Source organism: Branchiostoma lanceolatum, chromosome 3 (assembly GCF_035083965.1).
Source record: "Branchiostoma lanceolatum isolate klBraLanc5 chromosome 3, klBraLanc5.hap2, whole genome shotgun sequence".
Lineage (NCBI taxonomy): Eukaryota > Metazoa > Chordata > Leptocardii > Amphioxiformes > Branchiostomatidae > Branchiostoma > Branchiostoma lanceolatum.
Window position 1 is genome coordinate 2,268,627 of NC_089724.1, and position 18,967 is coordinate 2,287,593.

General features: G+C 42.4%; 3 protein-coding genes across 3 annotated transcripts in view; all 3 read right to left on the bottom strand.

The window, feature by feature from the left end:
• The window catches only part of LOC136429168 (fibropellin-1-like), a 47,188-nt gene that overhangs the window by 10,506 nt on the left and 17,715 nt on the right, over nucleotides 1-18,967 (bottom strand). The window lies entirely within an intron of this gene.
• LOC136429082 (fibropellin-3-like) lies at nucleotides 1,322-4,509 on the bottom strand. Its single transcript, XM_066418960.1, has 7 exons — nucleotides 4,365-4,509; nucleotides 3,798-4,022; nucleotides 3,193-3,321; nucleotides 2,951-3,070; nucleotides 2,492-2,605; nucleotides 1,866-1,943; nucleotides 1,322-1,529 (listed from the first exon to the last, which is right to left on the bottom strand). Exons 1-7 carry the CDS (start codon nucleotides 4,507-4,509, stop codon nucleotides 1,417-1,419), a joined length of 924 nt encoding a protein of 307 aa, XP_066275057.1. The 3' UTR covers nucleotides 1,322-1,416.
• LOC136429083 (fibropellin-1-like) lies at nucleotides 9,966-13,702 on the bottom strand. Its single transcript, XM_066418962.1, has 8 exons — nucleotides 13,648-13,702; nucleotides 13,304-13,417; nucleotides 12,736-12,960; nucleotides 11,807-11,935; nucleotides 11,534-11,653; nucleotides 11,068-11,181; nucleotides 10,415-10,492; nucleotides 9,966-10,078 (listed from the first exon to the last, which is right to left on the bottom strand). Exons 1-8 carry the CDS (start codon nucleotides 13,700-13,702, stop codon nucleotides 9,966-9,968), a joined length of 948 nt encoding a protein of 315 aa, XP_066275059.1.

Below are 18,967 nucleotides of genomic sequence, written 5' to 3' on the forward strand. Positions count from 1 at the left end.
CATGACTTCTAACATATTGGCAAATCTGAACTTCTAACAACTTGGCAAATACATAAAAAAATGAAAGATCCGAGTTGATATTGTATCTGTACCCGAAACGTATCCAGACGTATACGGCATCAGAATTGCTGGATCTGAGGTGTTCCTGGTATTTGTCCGAATTTGCTCGGAAACGTTCCGTATCTGTACCCGAAACATATGAAGGATCCAGACGTATACGGCGCGGGAATTGTCGGATCTGAGGTGCATCGGATCCAATCGGAAACGTTCCGTATCTGCTATGATGCGCAATTCCGGATCTGTTGGATTCGTCAGGATCTGAGATCATGCCGCGTGCCGTGCAGTGTGTATTTGTTGGTCAGGATCCGAAGCAACTACCGACAAACAATCCGAACATCTCTGCCATATTGACAAATATCTAGAAACGAAGGATCCGCGCAAATATCCTCAGGTATCCGACGCGCATCACGGATCCAGACGTATACGGCGTCGGAATTGCCGGATCTGAGGTGTACCTGGTAATTGTCTGAATTTGCTCGGAAACGTTCCGTATCTGTACCCGAAACGTATGAAGGATCCAGACGTATACGGCGCCGGAATTGTCTGATCTGAGGTGTATCGGATCCAATCGGAAACGTTCCGTATCTGCTATGATGCGCAATTCCGGATCTGCTGGATTCGTCAGGAAATGAGATCATGCCGTGCCGTGTGTATTTATTCGTTAGGATCCGAAGCAACTACCGACATACAAACAATCCGAACATTCCAAATATCAAAAAACGAGGGATCCGCGCAAATATCTTCGGGTATCCGAGGCGCATCACGAATCCAGAAGAATACGGCGTCGGAATTGATCGGATCTGCGGGCACTTCAGTATCCGAGCAGTGAACTGGGATTTTTCCGGATTCGCTCGGAAACGCCATGAGGCCCGATTCCGGATACGTCGGATCCGTCAGGATACGTGGCCATTTCGTGCAGTGCTATATTGGTTGGCAGCTCAATGTTACAGACGGTGGTTACCAAGAAAAGGACAGGTACCGGAGGCGTTAAACCAAACAGTGGTGTGCTTTGCAATTGACGATCACCTCCTTAACTCGATGTACAACATTATGTATCATACTATAGATCTTGATTTATTTTGTATAACGTAACCTCCTCAATTAATTGATCTATCCATCTCTACTTTTCTTAACCAGGGTGTAATATTCAGCTTTTCAGATAGGCCCTGAAAACAATACCAGTGAAACTATCAGACATTGAGCTTATGTCCTCATAAAGTGAACCTTTCAAATGTCATTAATGACCCGAGACCGTGAATGCCATGTCTTTGAAGAACTTTAATTGCTGACATCTCTTATCAAATTAGAATTTAGCATTAGGCTGTTGGTTGCGTGGACGAGGCTCAGGCTGTGACCTCACTCGACCCTGCAGGAGAACGACGCGATGGTCTCTTCTGTGCAGTACATGCCGTCCGGACAGGAGGCGCTTCTGCACTGGTAAGGGAACTCCCGAGTAATAGGAGCAGGATCTATAAGGAAGTGCAACACTCATAAGCATACTTACTTGATACTCATAAGCATAAATGTTGAAAAAAGTGTTTCGTGTTACAATAGTGATGGTGTTTAAGAATCTAAGTACTAAAATCTCAGGCAAAGGTTAATCTGAGTTTGATCACATTGTGACAATCTGCATGTATGCTGCCAAGAAAAGAAAAAGGATATGAACCAGTCTGGTAGTAACAGCGTTCCCTACGATGACTGACCCACTACTGACCCAAACAGCTTGGTTACATTTCCTTACCTAAACAGATTTTTAAAAGTCTTGCAGTTGTAGAAAAAAGTTTAGCAGAAAAAACTGTACTCACCAACGCATTGGAAAGAGGACGTAGAAACCTGGCAGATCCAACCGAATGGACACTGGACAACGGAACACCAGTCCATTTCTGATGAAGATCAACATAGAGTAGAGAGACAGGAACATTTTAGATGTGGTTTGGCCAAGAAATACAACATGTTATAATCAAATTCAACAATATTAGTATTTATCTGATTAACAAGACGCACTATCATAAAATCAAACTTTGCTATCAAGGTTTGTGCAACCAGAAATAAAATTTCAAAATGATTGTTCGACCAAAACGTCGCTGTGAGCACTTGCAAAGTCACAAAGCAAATGGTGTTGTATGACGAAACTTTATGAAATGATCATGGTTGGGCATGTTTGCTCTCAAAACTACTCTCTGCGTTGTAACCACTTGGAAAACAATATTCCATTACTTGAATAACAATACCTGTAACAAAAATATGAATAAGTCGGTTCACTATTTGTGCTGCATATATGCCATCAAACTGAGACTCCTAACTAGTAAACAGTTCTGGTCTGGACTATAGGTATTCAAACGTGTCATTTTCATGTCTCAATGGCCTTCACATGTTTTATTTACTACCCGTAAGTTCTAATCGTGAACTGACTAAGCGATAGCACAGTGACCTGATTCACAGTTGTCTCCAATGAATCCGGTTGGGCAGCTGCAGCTGTAGGAGTTGACGTCATCTTGGCAGGTTCCGCCATGTTGGCACGGGTTGGAGGCACACTCGTCAATGTCTGAGCAAAAATCAGTATCGGATGTTCATCGAACTGTGACACTGTCCAATTGCACATATTGGTGAGACAAAAATAATATAAAGGACGAACTATGCAGGACATTTATTCCCAATGTTGTCTTGGTACACAGTAGTATTCAAATATTTTGATGAATTATCAAGTTGTTGTTTCTGCTGTCCTATGAATTGTAATGCCCGAGCTCCAATTCAGCCAATGGGCTGGCATTGTTCGCGACATGTGTGAATGTGAATCAATCAATAAACCATTACTACTATATTTGTTATAGATACTGGGTAAGTAAAACAAATAAAATGTAAAAAACACAGTGTGTGCTTGAGCACTTACTGGTTTCACAGAAGTTCCCCTCGAACCCATCAGGACAGTCGCAGAACGTGGTGGTCTCATTGAAGCAGGAGGTGCAGTTGCCGCCGTTCTGGCAGACGTCTGATTGACACGGTTTAAGGGCTAAAAAGTGAATGTCAGATATATCATGAGAATAAGTCATGGACCTGAATTATAGCTGATGTTCCTTACATTTCAAGTCAAATTGCATAAAGGAGGTAGTGTGCACAGAAAAAGCTACATACCTGACTGGCAAACGTAGTTGTACTGCTCCGTGCAGAGTGCTATCTTCGCTTGGTAGTTGTCGGAGCTGTCCAAGAGAACACACAGGTCGAAGGGAGACAAAGGCTCACCGGCTGACCACTGAATATGACCTGGCAGCGGTAAATGAAAATTTATTATTGGACCCTGTCACCACGAAGAACCAATGTCGTAAATGACATACAAGCTGTCCATTACACATAACGTTAAGACTAGTGGGGTCGTGCGTCGTAACGCCAGGGTGTTTGGCCCAGATCCCGGAGGTCCTGGGTTCGAATCCTGTCATATCACCGATCGTGTGCCATAGGGAAAGGCACTTTACACGACGCTCCTCACTCCACCCAGGTGTAAAAATGGGTAACTGACTTTGGTTGGCAGAGGGAAGTGGTGGAAGGAGATGTTTGGGCTCCGCCTTCCAATATTGTGCCCTAGATACAGTGCATAACAAGCCACGGCCACTACGGCCTCAAAAAGGCGATGGGACTACCTTTACCTTTACCTTTTTTACCTTTAAATTTGAAATTCCAAAATACATGCATAGTTTGTGACCGCTCATGATTCAGGTACATATTTATGGTGTGTCAGACACCTGAGAAAGGCGACCCATCGCTGGTCAGCAGTGGCAAAGGTGCGGTTCTCGTCGCGAGCCAGTTGGACACGCCGCTGCTGGCCGCGATGTTGTCGGCGAGTAAACGTTGCTGCTGCTCATCATTTACATCCACCAAGTGACCTTCTGTAGCTCGGCAGGCACGGGCCGCATCGCGATAGGAGACAGCGATGGGCGAGAACTGGTAACATTCTCCGGCAAAAGACGCTAAAATTGGCAATGGATAATGGAAAATAAGTTGTCGGAACGGCAAATAAAATAATACAATAGAATATGTTTGTCTTATCATTGAATGGAAAAGAGAAACTCAGAGACTACATGCTCTTTGGGAACAGAGAGATGGAAATTCCTTGCTGTGACAGCCTTGGGATCATTCTAGTCGAACCATTCGATAAGAGGAAAAAATTGTTTCGTCGATTTGAAATCTGTAACGAAAGGTGAGGGGGTTTAATAAAAACATATGGAATGGTGGAGAGAGTCTGATGAGGTGTGGTTGATGTTTGTTGGCAAAGCAGTATATTGAACATGACACATTATGGCACAACATACCCGTTTCACAGATCTTGCCGGCAGCGTCTTTAGGACAGACACAGCTGTAGCCGTTCACGTGATCCAGGCAGGTCCCTCCCAGCCAACAAGGGCTGCTCGCACACTCATCAATGTCTGAATGATAAACCAACACAATGTCATACATGATAATTACTCAATCAATCAATCAATCAATCACTCAATTATGTTGAGGTTTATAGTTTGCTCCCTGCAGCGCGTGCTGACAACGTTGACTTTGTACCTATTAGACATGGTTGTCATTTTTTTGGACTGTTTCAGTTTGTTCAATTGTTATATATAAGCGCATCTACAAACCTTGATCACAGTCCGTTCCTTCCCAGCCACTCTCACAAGTACATGTGTAACTCATGAGGCCGTCCGTACATCTTCCGTGTGCACATGGGGAGGACGCGCAGTCGTCAATGTCTAAGAAAAGAAATCCAACAGCGATTAATTATAAAGAGAAATGCTGACGAAACTAAAATGAATTTGACAATGACAGGAAAAACTACCAATAAAGATGATTGGTTAACATAGAAGCAAATGCTTCCACTCATATCGCGATCGGAAATACAAATATATCATTTAGTACATGTCCTTACTAGTAGAACGTTGGAACAAAGATTACGTTTACATGCAGCAGCGTATGATAGATCATTACAAACTTTGATCGCAGTCGGTCCCTGTCCAGCCGTTCTCACAGCTACAGGTGTAACTCCCCAATTGGTCAGCACAGGTTCCATGAACACATGGGGAGGACGCACAGTCGTCGATGTCTGTAGTTAGAGATTTTACAGCAGAGTACACGTAATTATTACAAATTCCCACAATTTATATCAACCAATGAAACAAAGTAATTAAGATATAGAAGACCTGATTATAGATGCTCAATCCGGAATACACTGCTAGGGTGAAAGTTATTTACTATCAATGAAGCATTTGTACACTCTTTGCTTCATTTACTAACCTCGATCACAGTTGGACCCTTCCCAGCCGTTCTCACAGCTACAGGTGTAGCTCCCCAAGTGGTCTGTACAGGTTCCATGAACACATGGGGAGGACGCGCAGTTGTCAATGTCTAGGAAAAAGACATTCGAGTCAGTCCATGGTTGAATCATAGCAAGCAATGCTGACAAAACTAAACGATTTTTCCTGACCGTTTCCGGTTAACGATTGTTTAGTTGGTCGCATTAATATATACTAGCCCTAGCACTTTTGTCACGATGCAATATTCACACCAGTTGTCTGTATCCAGTATCCATTTCCAATTTTTACTTGTGGTAATTCAAACGAAATGAAGATAAATCTAATAGACTATAGCTGATGAAAAAGAATCACTTGCATCCATGTGATTGAACTTTACAAACCTTGGTCACAGTTGGTTCCTTCCCATCCGTTCTCACATGTACACGTGTAGCCATTGATATCGTTGGTGCAGGTTCCATGAACGCAGGGAGATCTCGCACACGTAGGAGCTGGAGAAATGTTGTTCAGGAAGTGGGTTATTTTTCAGCTATTCATGGCATTATTTTCAATTAGCCGTTAGCTCACAAGTGATTTATAATATATACATATATGATATCGATTGTCATATTCAAATACACGCATCCAAAATTATCACATAAAGGTAATTTAACTTCCAGCCATCCTATCGGTCTCCTTATTTACTTTCTATCCATAAGAGGAAACGAAGTTAGAAGTAAGAAACTTTCCCGTTAACCCGTTATCGATTTTTTACCAGCCAATTGTATGAGCAGTAATTATATATCCCGGCAATCCGTCTAAGAAATCATATTCACGTAAGTCACAAAATGGTGCCTTCCCTATTGAATGCTCAGCTTTTTAAACCGTTGGAAGAAAATAAAAAAAATATGTAGTAACGTCCTTTTCATTACATTTATGAATGCTAATCATCAAGATCAGCAATAGAGTAATTTAATTTAATCATTACCACTGAAAAAATACAATACAATCCTTTTCATTATTCAACATCTTGTGTTATGTTGATTACAATACAACAACAATGTACGCGCTGACTTTCAACAATATAAATTCTCCCAGACAGTAAAACTTGCCCAGACTCTGCTGCTTGTACCGATAACGAGGCTGCCTCCTCACCTGCACACAGGGCGTACATGTTGTTGTAGTTTGCTCCATGCAGGCCGTAGGTGTGAGTCTCGTAGTCCACTCCCCATGCGCCGTCACCACTCCAGCCAGGGATGTACACAAAGGTGTCATCAAGGGGCTGACACTGCCGGTAGTCAGTTGTTCCACACAGGTTCGCCGAGAGGACCCAGTGGGTATTACAGCTGACACCGGCGGCGTCATACGTGATGCAGTCTGAGGTCCACCAGCTGGTACACCTATTACTACCTGAGAAGTTGCACGGATACCTCATCCCCGCCGCCTCGCACGCGGCCTTGACGTTGGCATTGGTCATCTGCCCGGCGGTGTGAACTTTATAGAATTTCCATCCATCGACGGTGGTCAGGTACACGCGTTGACCTTGAAGACAAAAATTTTCTCTCTCTTTTTTTTGTATATTTCAGTATATATATAGCTATCATCTCAGAAATTGAGAAACAATCGTCATATTCCCGTAGATAGTACTAATTGGTAAATCATTGGTGAAAAGAACTAAGTTGTCTTTTTAATACAAATAAGAGTTAACGTCTAGGCGATCTTTCAATTGACGTTCAATTTCATTCCTGTATTATTTGTTATGATTTGACGTCTTTATTGTTGCAATGTAATTGTATGTAAGGGGTTGAACTCTAGGCGAAATGTATTTCTGGCGGAATAAATAAATAAAGTAAACTGAATCTGCAATTAAACGTTACATTCTTTACGCTGCAGCAGCGATACCTAGCTGCGCGCAGTGTAAAGACGAGCAGCCATTATCGCTCTGAGGAGGATGGCTATCCGCCCTTTCAAAACGCCGGTCAACTCTTCAATGTTTTAAAGAAAATTTTGGCCCACTCGCTTGTCGTATGATTTATGGTACCCGACAATAATTACTACGTAAATCCACATGATCGTAGCTACGAAATACGCTGATATTTTTAAATAAAAAAGGGTAACAACGTTACTTTCTTTGTTTCCAGGACAAATATCAATCAAATTCGCAAAGTGATTATAATGTTCTTTAATTCCGTAGTATACTGCCTTATATTAGATCATTTGAATATTTATGGTATCAAAATAAAGTGTTCACTACTATAAAAAATATACAAAAATAGCTGTATCCATTCGTCAATATGATCATAAGTGAGTTACAGCATAAATGTAATGCAGGATACGTAGAAATTCTGTACAGTAGTCACCTTGAGAAGAATCCGGCCAGGCGATCACAGCCGCGACGAAGAGCAGAAACTTCCACATCTTTGCCATATGCTCAGTCGAGTTCAGACTCTGTAATGTGTGTGAGGCTTGCTCTGCGCACGATAATTTATACTGTGCACCAAGGCCATGTGAACCACGCAGCTGACCGGTAGGGACGGGCGCTATTAATATTTCTGCGGAAGAAATGTCTTGACCTGGCGTGAACCTGCGGACTGCTAATTGGTGTGAACTGAAGTAAGAAGATAAAAAGTCAACATTGTCTACGTCAGAACAGCGCCGTGCGCCTTTACCCCACAAAACACGTCCAAGCAGATGTAGGATACAGTTTTTCAAAGATTTTAGGCGCCTTTCCAGTGGTTCGCGATTAGTGTCTTGGCGAGGAAAGAGCTCGAGGTGAAGAAAAACTGATTTTATGTGAACTCAGGACTCTACTAACATTGCAGGGGGAAGTGTCACTTTTTCCTTTATTCTCCATCTACAAATTCTTACAGTTGGATTGCCCTACTGTACGCTGTCCCAACAAACCCTGACCTTCTCAACGCACCTGTGGACATACGTACGTCATGAAATCATAATGGTCTAAAACTCCTTACGGTCACAGGTGGAGAGGAATACAAGCTGGGATGGTTTTGTGACATTTTCTCTAATAACTCCTCAAATATTCTAAAAGCTTCCATTTCGATATTGAAAAACGTGCAAGACGCGTCGACATACACTTATTTCCTGCCTACCTGTGCGTCTTTTAAGTCTGTGTTCAATACAATGTGAATTTCTAATCTTCTGTATTTGTTTATGCATACATGTATTTTGTAATGACGTGTGTACATACATTGTAAGGGCGTATGTGTGTGTTTATGTGAGTGAGCGCGCGCGGGTGTGCATGTGTTTGTGTGTGCATATGCGTGGGAATATAGAAAATACTTAACAGGACCAAGATACCGTTCAGCATTTTTTATCAAGCTTTCATAAAGTTCTCCTACGTTTTTTTTTTTTGTTATGGTAATTCTTACAATCTTAAAATATATCCATGTTGCAAATATCGATAAGTGACACGTATCTAGGTATGCTTTTAACACGCAGGCATTACCCATGTTACCTGAAGCAATCTTTCCTTGGCCCTCCCGCTGTTCCAACAAACCCTGACCCCCTCACCCTGCCTTTGGACACACGTACTAGTACTCCACGAGCTCATGAATAGTTCACCTTTCTCTCCGTTTAAAAGAAGGCAGCGTCACTGAAATGAACAGGTGGGGAGCAATCCAGCTAAGGAAATTTTGAAAGATTCCTCCTTCACTCATCTTTGTAAATAGAAGTCATTTTGATAAGGAAATAAAGGCGAACATCTCTTCATCTAGCATCCTTCAAGAACCTCTTCTTTCAATTGAAATCCAGTTTAAGTCGGTTGAAAAAATGTCGGCAGGTAAACAATTAGGTAGTTACTTATTTAAACTGGTTTGTTGTCTGGCATTTCAGGTGACGACATTAAATCTGTGAAATCTTTTGTTTCACAAAAAAAAAAACAATCTGTGTAGTGCCTGACATATGAGAGAGTCACTTTTTCTTCACTTTTTCTTAAATGAATCATTTTCATTCCAAACGTATGTGAATCATAACTAAATTCAAGAACTAATGTCTTGCTTCTGTACTATTTATCGCCTCAGAAAAGCTTCCAATATCGATCAGACTTACATCGATTTTCATATCGTCCAACGTTTGTACATCACCGATGTATTGAACCTGTGACCTTTTTGTGACCCTGCCGCTCCTTTGACTAACCCTGACCTTTTCATCCTTACTATTGGCACACGTACTGCAGGGCTCTATATTGGTTGGCAGCTCATTGCGACCGTCCAGACGGTGGTGACTAAGAAAAGGACAGGTACTGGATCGAGGCGTTAAATCAAACGGGGTTTTTTTGCAATTGACGATCACCTCCTTAACTCGATGTACAACATTATGTATCATATTACACATCTTGATTTATTTTGTATAACGTAACCTCCTCAATTAATTGATCTATCCATCTTTACTTTTCTTAACCAGGGTGTTTTATTCAGCTTTTCAGATAGACCCTGAAAATAATACCAGTGAAACTATCAGTCATTGAGCTTATGTCCTAAAGTGAACCTTTCAAATGTCAGGAATGAGCCGAGACCGACAATGTCATGTTTTTGAAGAGCTTTAATTGCTGCCATCTCTTATCAAATTAGAATTTAGCATTAGGCTGTTAGTTGCGTGGACGAGGCTCAGGCTGTGACCTCACTCAACCTTACAGGAGAAAGACGAGACGGCCTCCTCGGTGCAGTACATGCCGTCCGGACAGGAGGCGCTGCTGCACTGGTAAGGGAACTCCCGAGTAATAGGAGCAGGATCTATAAGGAAATGCAACACTCATAAGCATACTTACTTGATACTCTTAAGCATAAATGTTGCAAAAAGTGTTTCGTGTTACAATAGTGATGGTGTTTAAGAATCTAAGTACTAAAATCTCAGGCAAAGGTTAATCTGAGTTTGATCACATTGTGACAATCTGCATGTATGCTGCCAAGAAAAGAAAAATGATATGAACCAGTCTGGTAGTAATAGCCTTCCCTACGATGGCTGACCCACTACTGACCCAAACAGCTTGGTTACATTACCTTACCTAAACAGATTTTTAAAAGTCTTGCAGTTGTAGAAAAAAGTTTAGTAGAAAAAACTGTACTCACCAACGCATTGGAAAGAGGACGTAGACACCTGGCAGATCCAACCGAATGGACACTGGACGAAGGAACACCAGTCCATTTCTGATGAAGATCAACATAGAGTAGAGAGACAGGAACATTTCAGATGTGGTTTGGCCAAGAAATACACATGTTATAATCAAATTCAACAATATTAGTATTTATCTGACTAGCAAGACGCACTATCATAAAATCAAACTTTCCTATCAAGGTTTGTGCAACCAGAAATAAAATTTCAAAATGATTGTTCGACCAAAACGTCGCTGTGAGCACTTGCAAAGTCACAAAGCAATGGTGTTGTATCACGAAACTGTATGAAATGATCATGGTTGGGCATGTTTGTTCCCAAAAGTTCGTATCCCTGTGTTGTAACCACTTGGAAAACAATACCATTCCATTACATGAATAACAATAGCTGTGGCAAAAAAATATGAATAAGTCGGTTCACGGTTTGCGCTGCGTATGTGCCATTAAGTGAGACTCCTAACTAGTAAACAGTTCTGGTCTGCACCACAGGTATTCAAAAGTGTTATTTTCATGTCTCAATGGCCTTCATATTTGGCATATACTACCTGTAATACATAGCGCAGGGCATGCAACGTTCTAATCGTGAACTGACTAATAGATAGCACACTGACCTGTTTCACAGTTGTATCCCACGAACCCGGTTGGGCAGCTGCAGCTGTAGGAGCTGACGTCATCCTGACAGGTTCCGCCATGTTGGCACGGGTTGGAGGCACACTCGTCAATGTCTGAGCAAATATTAAAGTATCGGATGGTCATCGAACTGTGACACTGTCCAATTGCACATATTTGTGTCGTGAGACAAAAAGAATATAAAGGACGAACTATGCAGGACATTTATTCCCAATGTTGTCTTGGTACACAGTAGTATTCAAATATTTTGATGAATTATCAAGTTGTTGTTTCTGCTGTCCTATGAATTGTAATGCCCGAGCTCCAATTCAGCCAATGGGCTGGCATTGTTCGCGACATGTGTGAATGTGAATCAATCAATAAACCATTACTACTATATTTGTCATAGATACTGGGTAAGTAAAACAAATAAAATGTAAAAAACACAGTGTGTGCTTGAGCACTTACTGGTTTCACAGAAGTTTCCCTGGAACCCATCAGGACAGTCGCAGAACGTGGCGGTCTCGTTGAAACAGGAGGTGCAGTTGCCGCCGTTCTGGCACACGTCGGATTGACACGGTTTGAGAGCTGAAATTTGAATGTCAGATAAATCATGAGAATAAGTCTCCGCCCTGGGCTTAAGCAAGGATGTTATATAATCTCCTTGGTTAAAGCTGACGTTCCTTACATTTTAGGTCAAATTTCATTAAAGAAGTACTGTGCACAGAAAGAGCTACATACCAGACTGGCAGATGTAGTTGTGTTGCTCCGTGCAGAGTGCTATCTTCGCTTGGTAGTTGTCGGAGCTGTCCAAGAGAACACACAGGTCGAAGGGAGACAAAGGCTCACCGGCTGACCACTGAAGATGACCTGGAAGCGGTAAATGAAAATTCATTATTGGACCCTGTCACCACGATGAACCAATGTCGTAAATGACATACAAGCTGTCCATTACACATAACGTTAAGACTAGTGGGGTTGTGCGTCGTAACGCCAGGGTGTTTGGCCCAGATCCCGGAGGTCCTGGGTTCGAATCCTGTCATATCACCGATCTTGTGCCATTGGGAAAGGCACTTTACACGACGCTCCTCACTCCACCCAGGTGTAAAAATGGGTAACTGACTTTGGTTGGTAGAGGAAAGTGGTGGAAGGAGATGGTTGGGCTCCGCCTTCCAATACTGTGCCCTAGATACAGTGGATAACAACCCACGGCCCGTACGGCCTAAAAAAGGCGATGGGACTACCTTTTTTCTTTCTTAGCTTTAAAACCAAAATCCCAAAATATATGCATGGTTTGTGACCGCTCATAATTCAGGTACATATTTTTTGACAAACATTTAAGCCTTACACACAACATAAAAAAAGATTGCTCTGGGGAGCATTCGAGACGAATTCTCTGTCTCTTCGTCTACCCGGTAATAAAGTCAGATCTCGTCTTGGAGTTCTCTTGTCACGTGACTTGATGTTGATTATCACGTGACAAGAGAGGGTCATATACAGGCTTGAGATAGTGACGCCCCCTGTCCCTGTTTAAGGTACTGCGTTGTCTGCGGATTTGGATCGCCTCCCGAACACCCCTAGAACACCCCCAGGTACACCCGCTACGTTGTCTGCGGATTTGGATCGCCTCCCAAACACCCCCAGGTACATATTTGTGGTGTGTCAGACACCTGAGAAAGGCGACCCATCGCTGGTCAGCAGTGGCAATGGTGCGGTTCTTGTCGCGAGCCAGTTGGACACGCCGCTGCTGGCCGCGATGTTGTCGGCGAGGAAACGTTGCTGCCGCTCGTCTTCCACATCCACCAAGTGACCTTCTGCAGCACGGCAGGCACGGGCCGCATCGCGATATGAAACGGCGATGGACGAGAACTGGTAACATTCTCCGTCAGAAGACGCTGGAACATTGGATAATGGATCATGGAAAATAAGATGTCGGAACGGCAAATAAACTTATACTAGAATACGTTTGTATTATCAATTAATTGAAAAGAGAAATCAAAGACTACATGATCTTTGGGAACAGAAAGATGGAAATACCTTGCTAACGGTATGATAGCGTTCGGATCATTCCAGTCTAACCATTCAATAAGATGAACGATTGTTTCATCGATTTGAAATTTGTAACGAGAGGCGGGGGGCTGGTGAAAGAGACAGAGAATGGCGGAGAGAGTCTGAGGTGTGGTTGATGATTGTTGACAAAACAGTATTTTGCACATGACACATAATGGCACAACATACCAGTTTCACAGATCTTGCCGGTAGCATCTTTAGGACAGACACAGCTGAAGCCGTCAACATGATCCAGGCAGGTCCCTCCTAGCAAGCAAGGATTGCTCGCACACTCGTCGATATCTGAATGATAAGCCAACACAATGTTATACATGCTAACGGCGAAATCTACTAAGTGAAAGAATGCCCGAGCACATACTCAAGTTATAAATCACTAATCCTATTGAGGTTTATGGTTTGTTCACTTCATGCAGCGCATGCTGAGAGCGTTGTCTGTGCACCATTAGACACATTGTCACTCTTTTTGACTAGTTACAGTTCAATTGTTCTATAAATGCATTGTAAAAACTAACCGTGATCACAGTTGGTCCCTGTCCAGCCGTTCTCACAGCTACAGGTGTAATTCATTTGGCCGTCCGTACAGGTTCCGTGAACACATGGGGAGGACGCGCAGTCATCAAGGTCTAGGAAAAGTAAGTAAAGCTATTCTACGATTAAATCATAGCAAGAAATACTATTTCGACTGAAATATTTTGGCTGAAATATTCTTTTATCTTAAGATAGTTATAAATTATTACCAATATTATGAAAACCCTCACGGTGACTTGGCATTGACTCTACTTGACCTGTCACATATGGAGGCTGGAGAAATGTTGAGTTATTTTCAGCTACTCTATTCTATAAGAAGAGCCGCTAGCTCACAAGTAATGTCAGGTATCTATACTAGGGGTGGGTACCGATACAGGAAATTCAGGTCAGGTCCAGGTCCAGAGGGTTAGGTCCAGGTCCAGACCTGTACCTGATTATAGTAGTGCTACAGTACATCATATTTAGGAGAGCGAGACACATGCCATTGTACAGGTCTCTGCGAGTCCTACAAATTAAGTTCGAATTGTATATCCCGACCAAAAATGTACTCTTCTGCCTACGGCGAAGGCAATGATATAATTATTTTAGTGCACATTAATGTGCAGAAAGGAAACGATGATGCAAGTTTTTACTCCAAGGTTATTATAACTTTTATCTCACAAAAAAAAACAGAGCAAACTTGCCCTTCTTGGGATACAATGTAGTTGACAACTAAACATTATGATAAACAAATAATCCTACTTTAGAGGCTTAACTGTTTGTAGCAGTTTTAAGCAAAAAATGTCGGTAAAATAAGCAGACTATGGGCACACAAGAAGGAAACGCATATCGGTTAACTGATTTGTAGTTTGTTTGGGTGTCATTTTACTTCGGGTGTAAATTTACTTGAGTGCAAGTGTATGCATGTGTCGGATCACTAACTCTGGAACGATGTAATTATTTAGGTTCACACTTTGCCTCAAAACTAACCATACTCGCCTTGCCGTCTGTTGACGTATCATTTAAGTGTTTCTAGTTATTCACAGCTAACGTCTTCGTACGAGAGTTTACATATTTGAAGGAAAATCCAAAGATATGAGGTTCACTTCCGCTTCCTCATTGTCTGATATTTTTATCCTCCGCAGATATATATCCAATTCTGTTGAGAAACTAGATAAAATGCAAAAAAACTGCATTTATCTAGATATAAGGAATAAGAAATTTATTCTTTTGATTACCGCACAAAAGTAAAATGACACTAAATGTGTACGCTGACCTTCAACAATATAAAGGTTCCCTAACATTTACATTTGCTCAGACCCCCGCGTTTTGTGTAACGAAAGCGAGGCTCCATCCTTACCTGCACACAGGGCGTACATGTTGGTGTGGTCTGCTCCCTGCAGGCCGTAGCTGTGAGTCTCGTAGTCCACTCCGAAAGCGCTGTCACGGTCACCGCTAAATGAAAAACAACCAGGGCAGCACAGGAAGGTGTCATCAAGAGGCTGGCAGTGACCGCCGTGTCCGTCAGTAGTTCCGCACAGGTTTGCCGAGAGGACATCGTGGGTATAACAGCTGACACCGGCGTCGTCATACGTAATGCAGCCTGAGGTCCAGTGGTAGTTGGTACACCCATCACTACCTGAGTAGTAGCACGGGTACCCCATCCCCGCTGCCTCGCACGTGGCCTTGACGTTGGCACTGGTCATCGCTCCGGTAGTAACAATCTTATAGAATGCAAATCCGTCGACGGTAGTCAGGTATACCGGTTGACCTTGAATATGAAAAGGTTAAGTATTTTTTTCCTTGACTTTTCAAAATAACTACCAGGGTTTCACTTAGATTCAACGCTCGTATGTTTTCCAACATTCAAGCACAAGATATTGATATGGCATTCACTCCCCAAACACCACATCATCTAAATCAAGAAAGATGCTAGAATTATTCTTAATGGGAAACATAAAAGAACTTAAACAAATAATAATATCTTCATCTGCTCTTTATTCAAACGAATATCACAATGTAAAAGTCTATAATTACCTACCTTAATATACAACTTCTTTTCCTATCGAGTTACTAATATAATTACCTGGTGATGTTTGCACTACCTATAATATATTTTTGCATTTTTGCAAATTTGATTTTATATGCATTACTTTCCGCGTTGATTTAAAGTTCAACATCATCTACAATATTGCAAACACGGCGCACAAACTACGTGAAAATATTATGTAATGGTACCTATCTACATAGCTATAACTCAGGGGACCTGAGAATATTATCCCAGCAGACAATTTGCACATATAGCCAAAGGGTAAATTAAGTACCAATGAAAATTGTCCACAACTGCTGAGTTTATTGAGAAAACCCATTAGTGATGTGCCACTGATATTCATGGCCTTAAGTAGACATAACAATAAATACAGTAGACATACAATGCCACTAACACAATAACGAACAGTATGACAATATAACGTAACATTGTGAAAAATAAGATGCTGTGCTGGGTACTTCTTTAGTAGAAGCCAATAATCTGTTTGGAAATGGACGCAGTAAAAAAAACACGAGAAACAAGTTATCCACGCATCTGCAGCTGCTTGGAGATAGATATTGAGCTAACGCGTTTGGCCTAGTTCGTCTAGACTAAGTTTTAGCTAGCCTGGGTGCCATCCTATTACCAGCGGCCGCTCTTACACTATTTGATAGCGAGTGTAGGAGCTCTGGTCGAAAAAGAATGGCACCCAGGCTAAGTCGGGTAAAAAAAAGTAGTAGCCGTGAAAAAAATGGCCCTTTTCGGCACGTCGGCAGAAAGTAAGCGTTTAAGGTCGTGTTCGCGTCTTAAAAGGTTGATATCTCGTATATAGGTTAATTTAGTTGTGTCCAAAGATATATTTGATGCAACGGCTTTACTGATGCAACGTTGGCCGAAGAGAACAACATAATTCTGCTGTTATAATAGGTTTAAAAACCAAGATACGCTTAGTTCCTGTCGACCTGCTGTCCTTTGCTGACTTCACAGGTCCGTTTAGGCCACGTGGGTCATTTCAGAAGGATCAGTGGACCGTAAAAAGATCCGTTAGTAAGTTCTTTACTTCGTGTGCGAAATAGATTATTAATATCAAAAGAAGCAGTATCCATTTGCCATAACATATATAATTATCAAGTGAGAAACTTCATACATGTAATATGGGATAAGTAGAAATTATGTAGTCACCTTGTGCCGAATCCGGCCAGGCGATCGCAGCCGCGAAAAGTAGCAGAAACTTCCGCATCTTTGTCATATGTTGAGTTAAGTCTAGACTCTGTGATGTGTGTGAGGCTTGTTCTGTGCGCGGCAATTTATACTGTGTCCCAAGGCCATGGGAACCACACAGCTGACCGGTAGGGGCGACGCTATTAATATTTCTGCGGAGGAAATGTCCTGACATGTCGTGAACCTGCGGACTGCTGATTGGTCCGAGCTGTTGGAGAAAGATAGGAAGTCAACGTTGTCTACGTCAGAGCAGCATCGTACACCTTTACCCTGCAAAACACGTCCAAGCAGATCGATGTAGTGCTATAAACTAGTTTAATGAGGAAATGTCTTGTCCTGGTGTGAACCTGCGGACTGCTGGTTGGTCCGAACTGCAGTAAGAAGATAAAAAGTTAACATTGTCTACGTCAGAACAGCACCGTGCGTCTTTACCCAGCAAAACACCATGCTTAACATCCAAGCAGATGTAGGGTTACAACTTGTTTATGCGTATTTTCGCGGCCTTTTAGATAGTCTGTCTAATTCTGCACGTTTTTATGCCTTTGCTATGGGAATAGCTCGAGATTATTTCAGCGTCAGCGCTTCAAGGTCAAACAATCTTTCAAAAAGATTTGGCAGATACTGCGAGTCTGTCTCTTCTTTATTCTCTGGGGTAGTTTGATTCCAATGTTCTTTTACTGAAGGTTAACGTACACAAAGACTTTTTACATCTGGTTGTTTTTGGTCATTCCAACCTTGGTTATTCCAACCTTAAATTCATGTCGCTAACATTTATTAGTCTCATATCGATTTTTGTATCTCCAACGCTCGCACATCACCCACGTTACCCGTAAACCTTTCATGAACCTCCGCAAACCCAACAAACCCTGACCCCTGACCCTGCCTGTGGACTCACCCACTCTATGTTTCTATAATAGACCACAGCTCCCTCCGCCTGCCGGACAACACGTCATCTGGGAACAGAACAGGTACTAGGTGAAAGGGCCGCAGTTGCTCAGACATTACCGCACCGACAATACCTGAAGTAAAATTCCCATGCCCCTTTCGCTGTCCCAACAAACCCCGAACCCTCACGTACTTTATCCATGCCTCTACCGCTGTTCTACCAAACCCCGACTCTCTCACCCTAGGTACTAGATGAAAGGGCCACACTTGGTCAGACATTACCGCACCGACAATACCTGAAGTAAACTTTCCATCGCTGTCCCGCCAAACTCTGAATTCCTTACGTTCTTCATAAGCTTATGATACATGTAATTCACTCTTTCCTCGGGTTACAAGAACGCAGCGTCTATAAAATGAATAGGTGGGGAGCAACACTGACGATGTTTCTTTGGAAGATCCTGAAGTAAACTGAAGTAAACTTTCCTAGCGACTCTCCCGCTGTCCTAAAAAAACCCTCATCCCCTAACCTTGCCTGTGCCCACTCTGTGTTTCTTTTAATTTATAGACCACAGCTCCCTCCGGCTGCCGGACAACACGTCATCTGGGAGCAGAACAGGTACTAGGTGAAAGGGCCACAGTTGCTCAGACATTACCGCACCGACAATAACAATACCAATACCTGAAGTAAACTTTCTATCGTTGTCCCAACAAACTCTAAATTCCTTACGTTCTTCATAAGCTTATCATAGACAAGTTCCCTCTTTCCTCGGGTTACAAGAACGCAGCGTCTATAAACTGAATAGGTGGGGAGCAACACTGACGATGATATTTTGGAAGATCCTGAAGTAACCTGAAGTAAACTTTCCTTGCGACTCTCCCATTGTTATAACAAACCCTGACCCCTTGAACCTGCCTGTGGACTCACGTACTCCATGTTTCTATAATAACCACAGCTCCCTCTGGCTGCCGGACAATACGTCACTTGGGAACAGAACAGCTGAGAGGGCCACAGTCAATCAGACGTTACCGACGTTACGTGACGTTAACCCTTGTCCTGCTGGAGTTCCCGAGCAAAAAAATATACCCCCACTACTGAAGTGCCCAGAAAACCTTGAAACAAAGGGTACTAGTTTGATATTGACCAATTTTAGTTACTTCGCTTTACAACAACCACGAGGGTGCAACATACG

Excerpts from the sequence above, each read along its gene's own strand:
- LOC136429082 (XM_066418960.1), bottom strand. The coding sequence starts at position 4,509 with ATGTATGACATTGTGTTGGTTTATCATTCAGACATTGATGAGTGTGCG. Across the intron at positions 3,071-3,192 it reads CAACTACGTTTGCCAGTCAG|CCCTTAAACCGTGTCAATCA; the intron begins GTATGTAGCTTT and ends TTCACTTTTTAG. Across the intron at positions 1,530-1,865 it reads GTCCTCTTTCCAATGCGTTG|ATCCTGCTCCTATTACTCGG; the intron begins GTGAGTACAGTT and ends ACTTCCTTATAG.
- LOC136429083 (XM_066418962.1), bottom strand. The coding sequence starts at position 13,702 with ATGAATTACACCTGTAGCTGTGAGAACGGCTGGACAGGGACCAACTGT. Across the intron at positions 11,936-12,735 it reads CGATGGGTCGCCTTTCTCAG|GTCATCTTCAGTGGTCAGCC; the intron begins GTGTCTGACACA and ends TACCGCTTCCAG. Across the intron at positions 10,079-10,414 it reads GTCCTCTTTCCAATGCGTTG|ATCCTGCTCCTATTACTCGG; the intron begins GTGAGTACAGTT and ends ATTTCCTTATAG.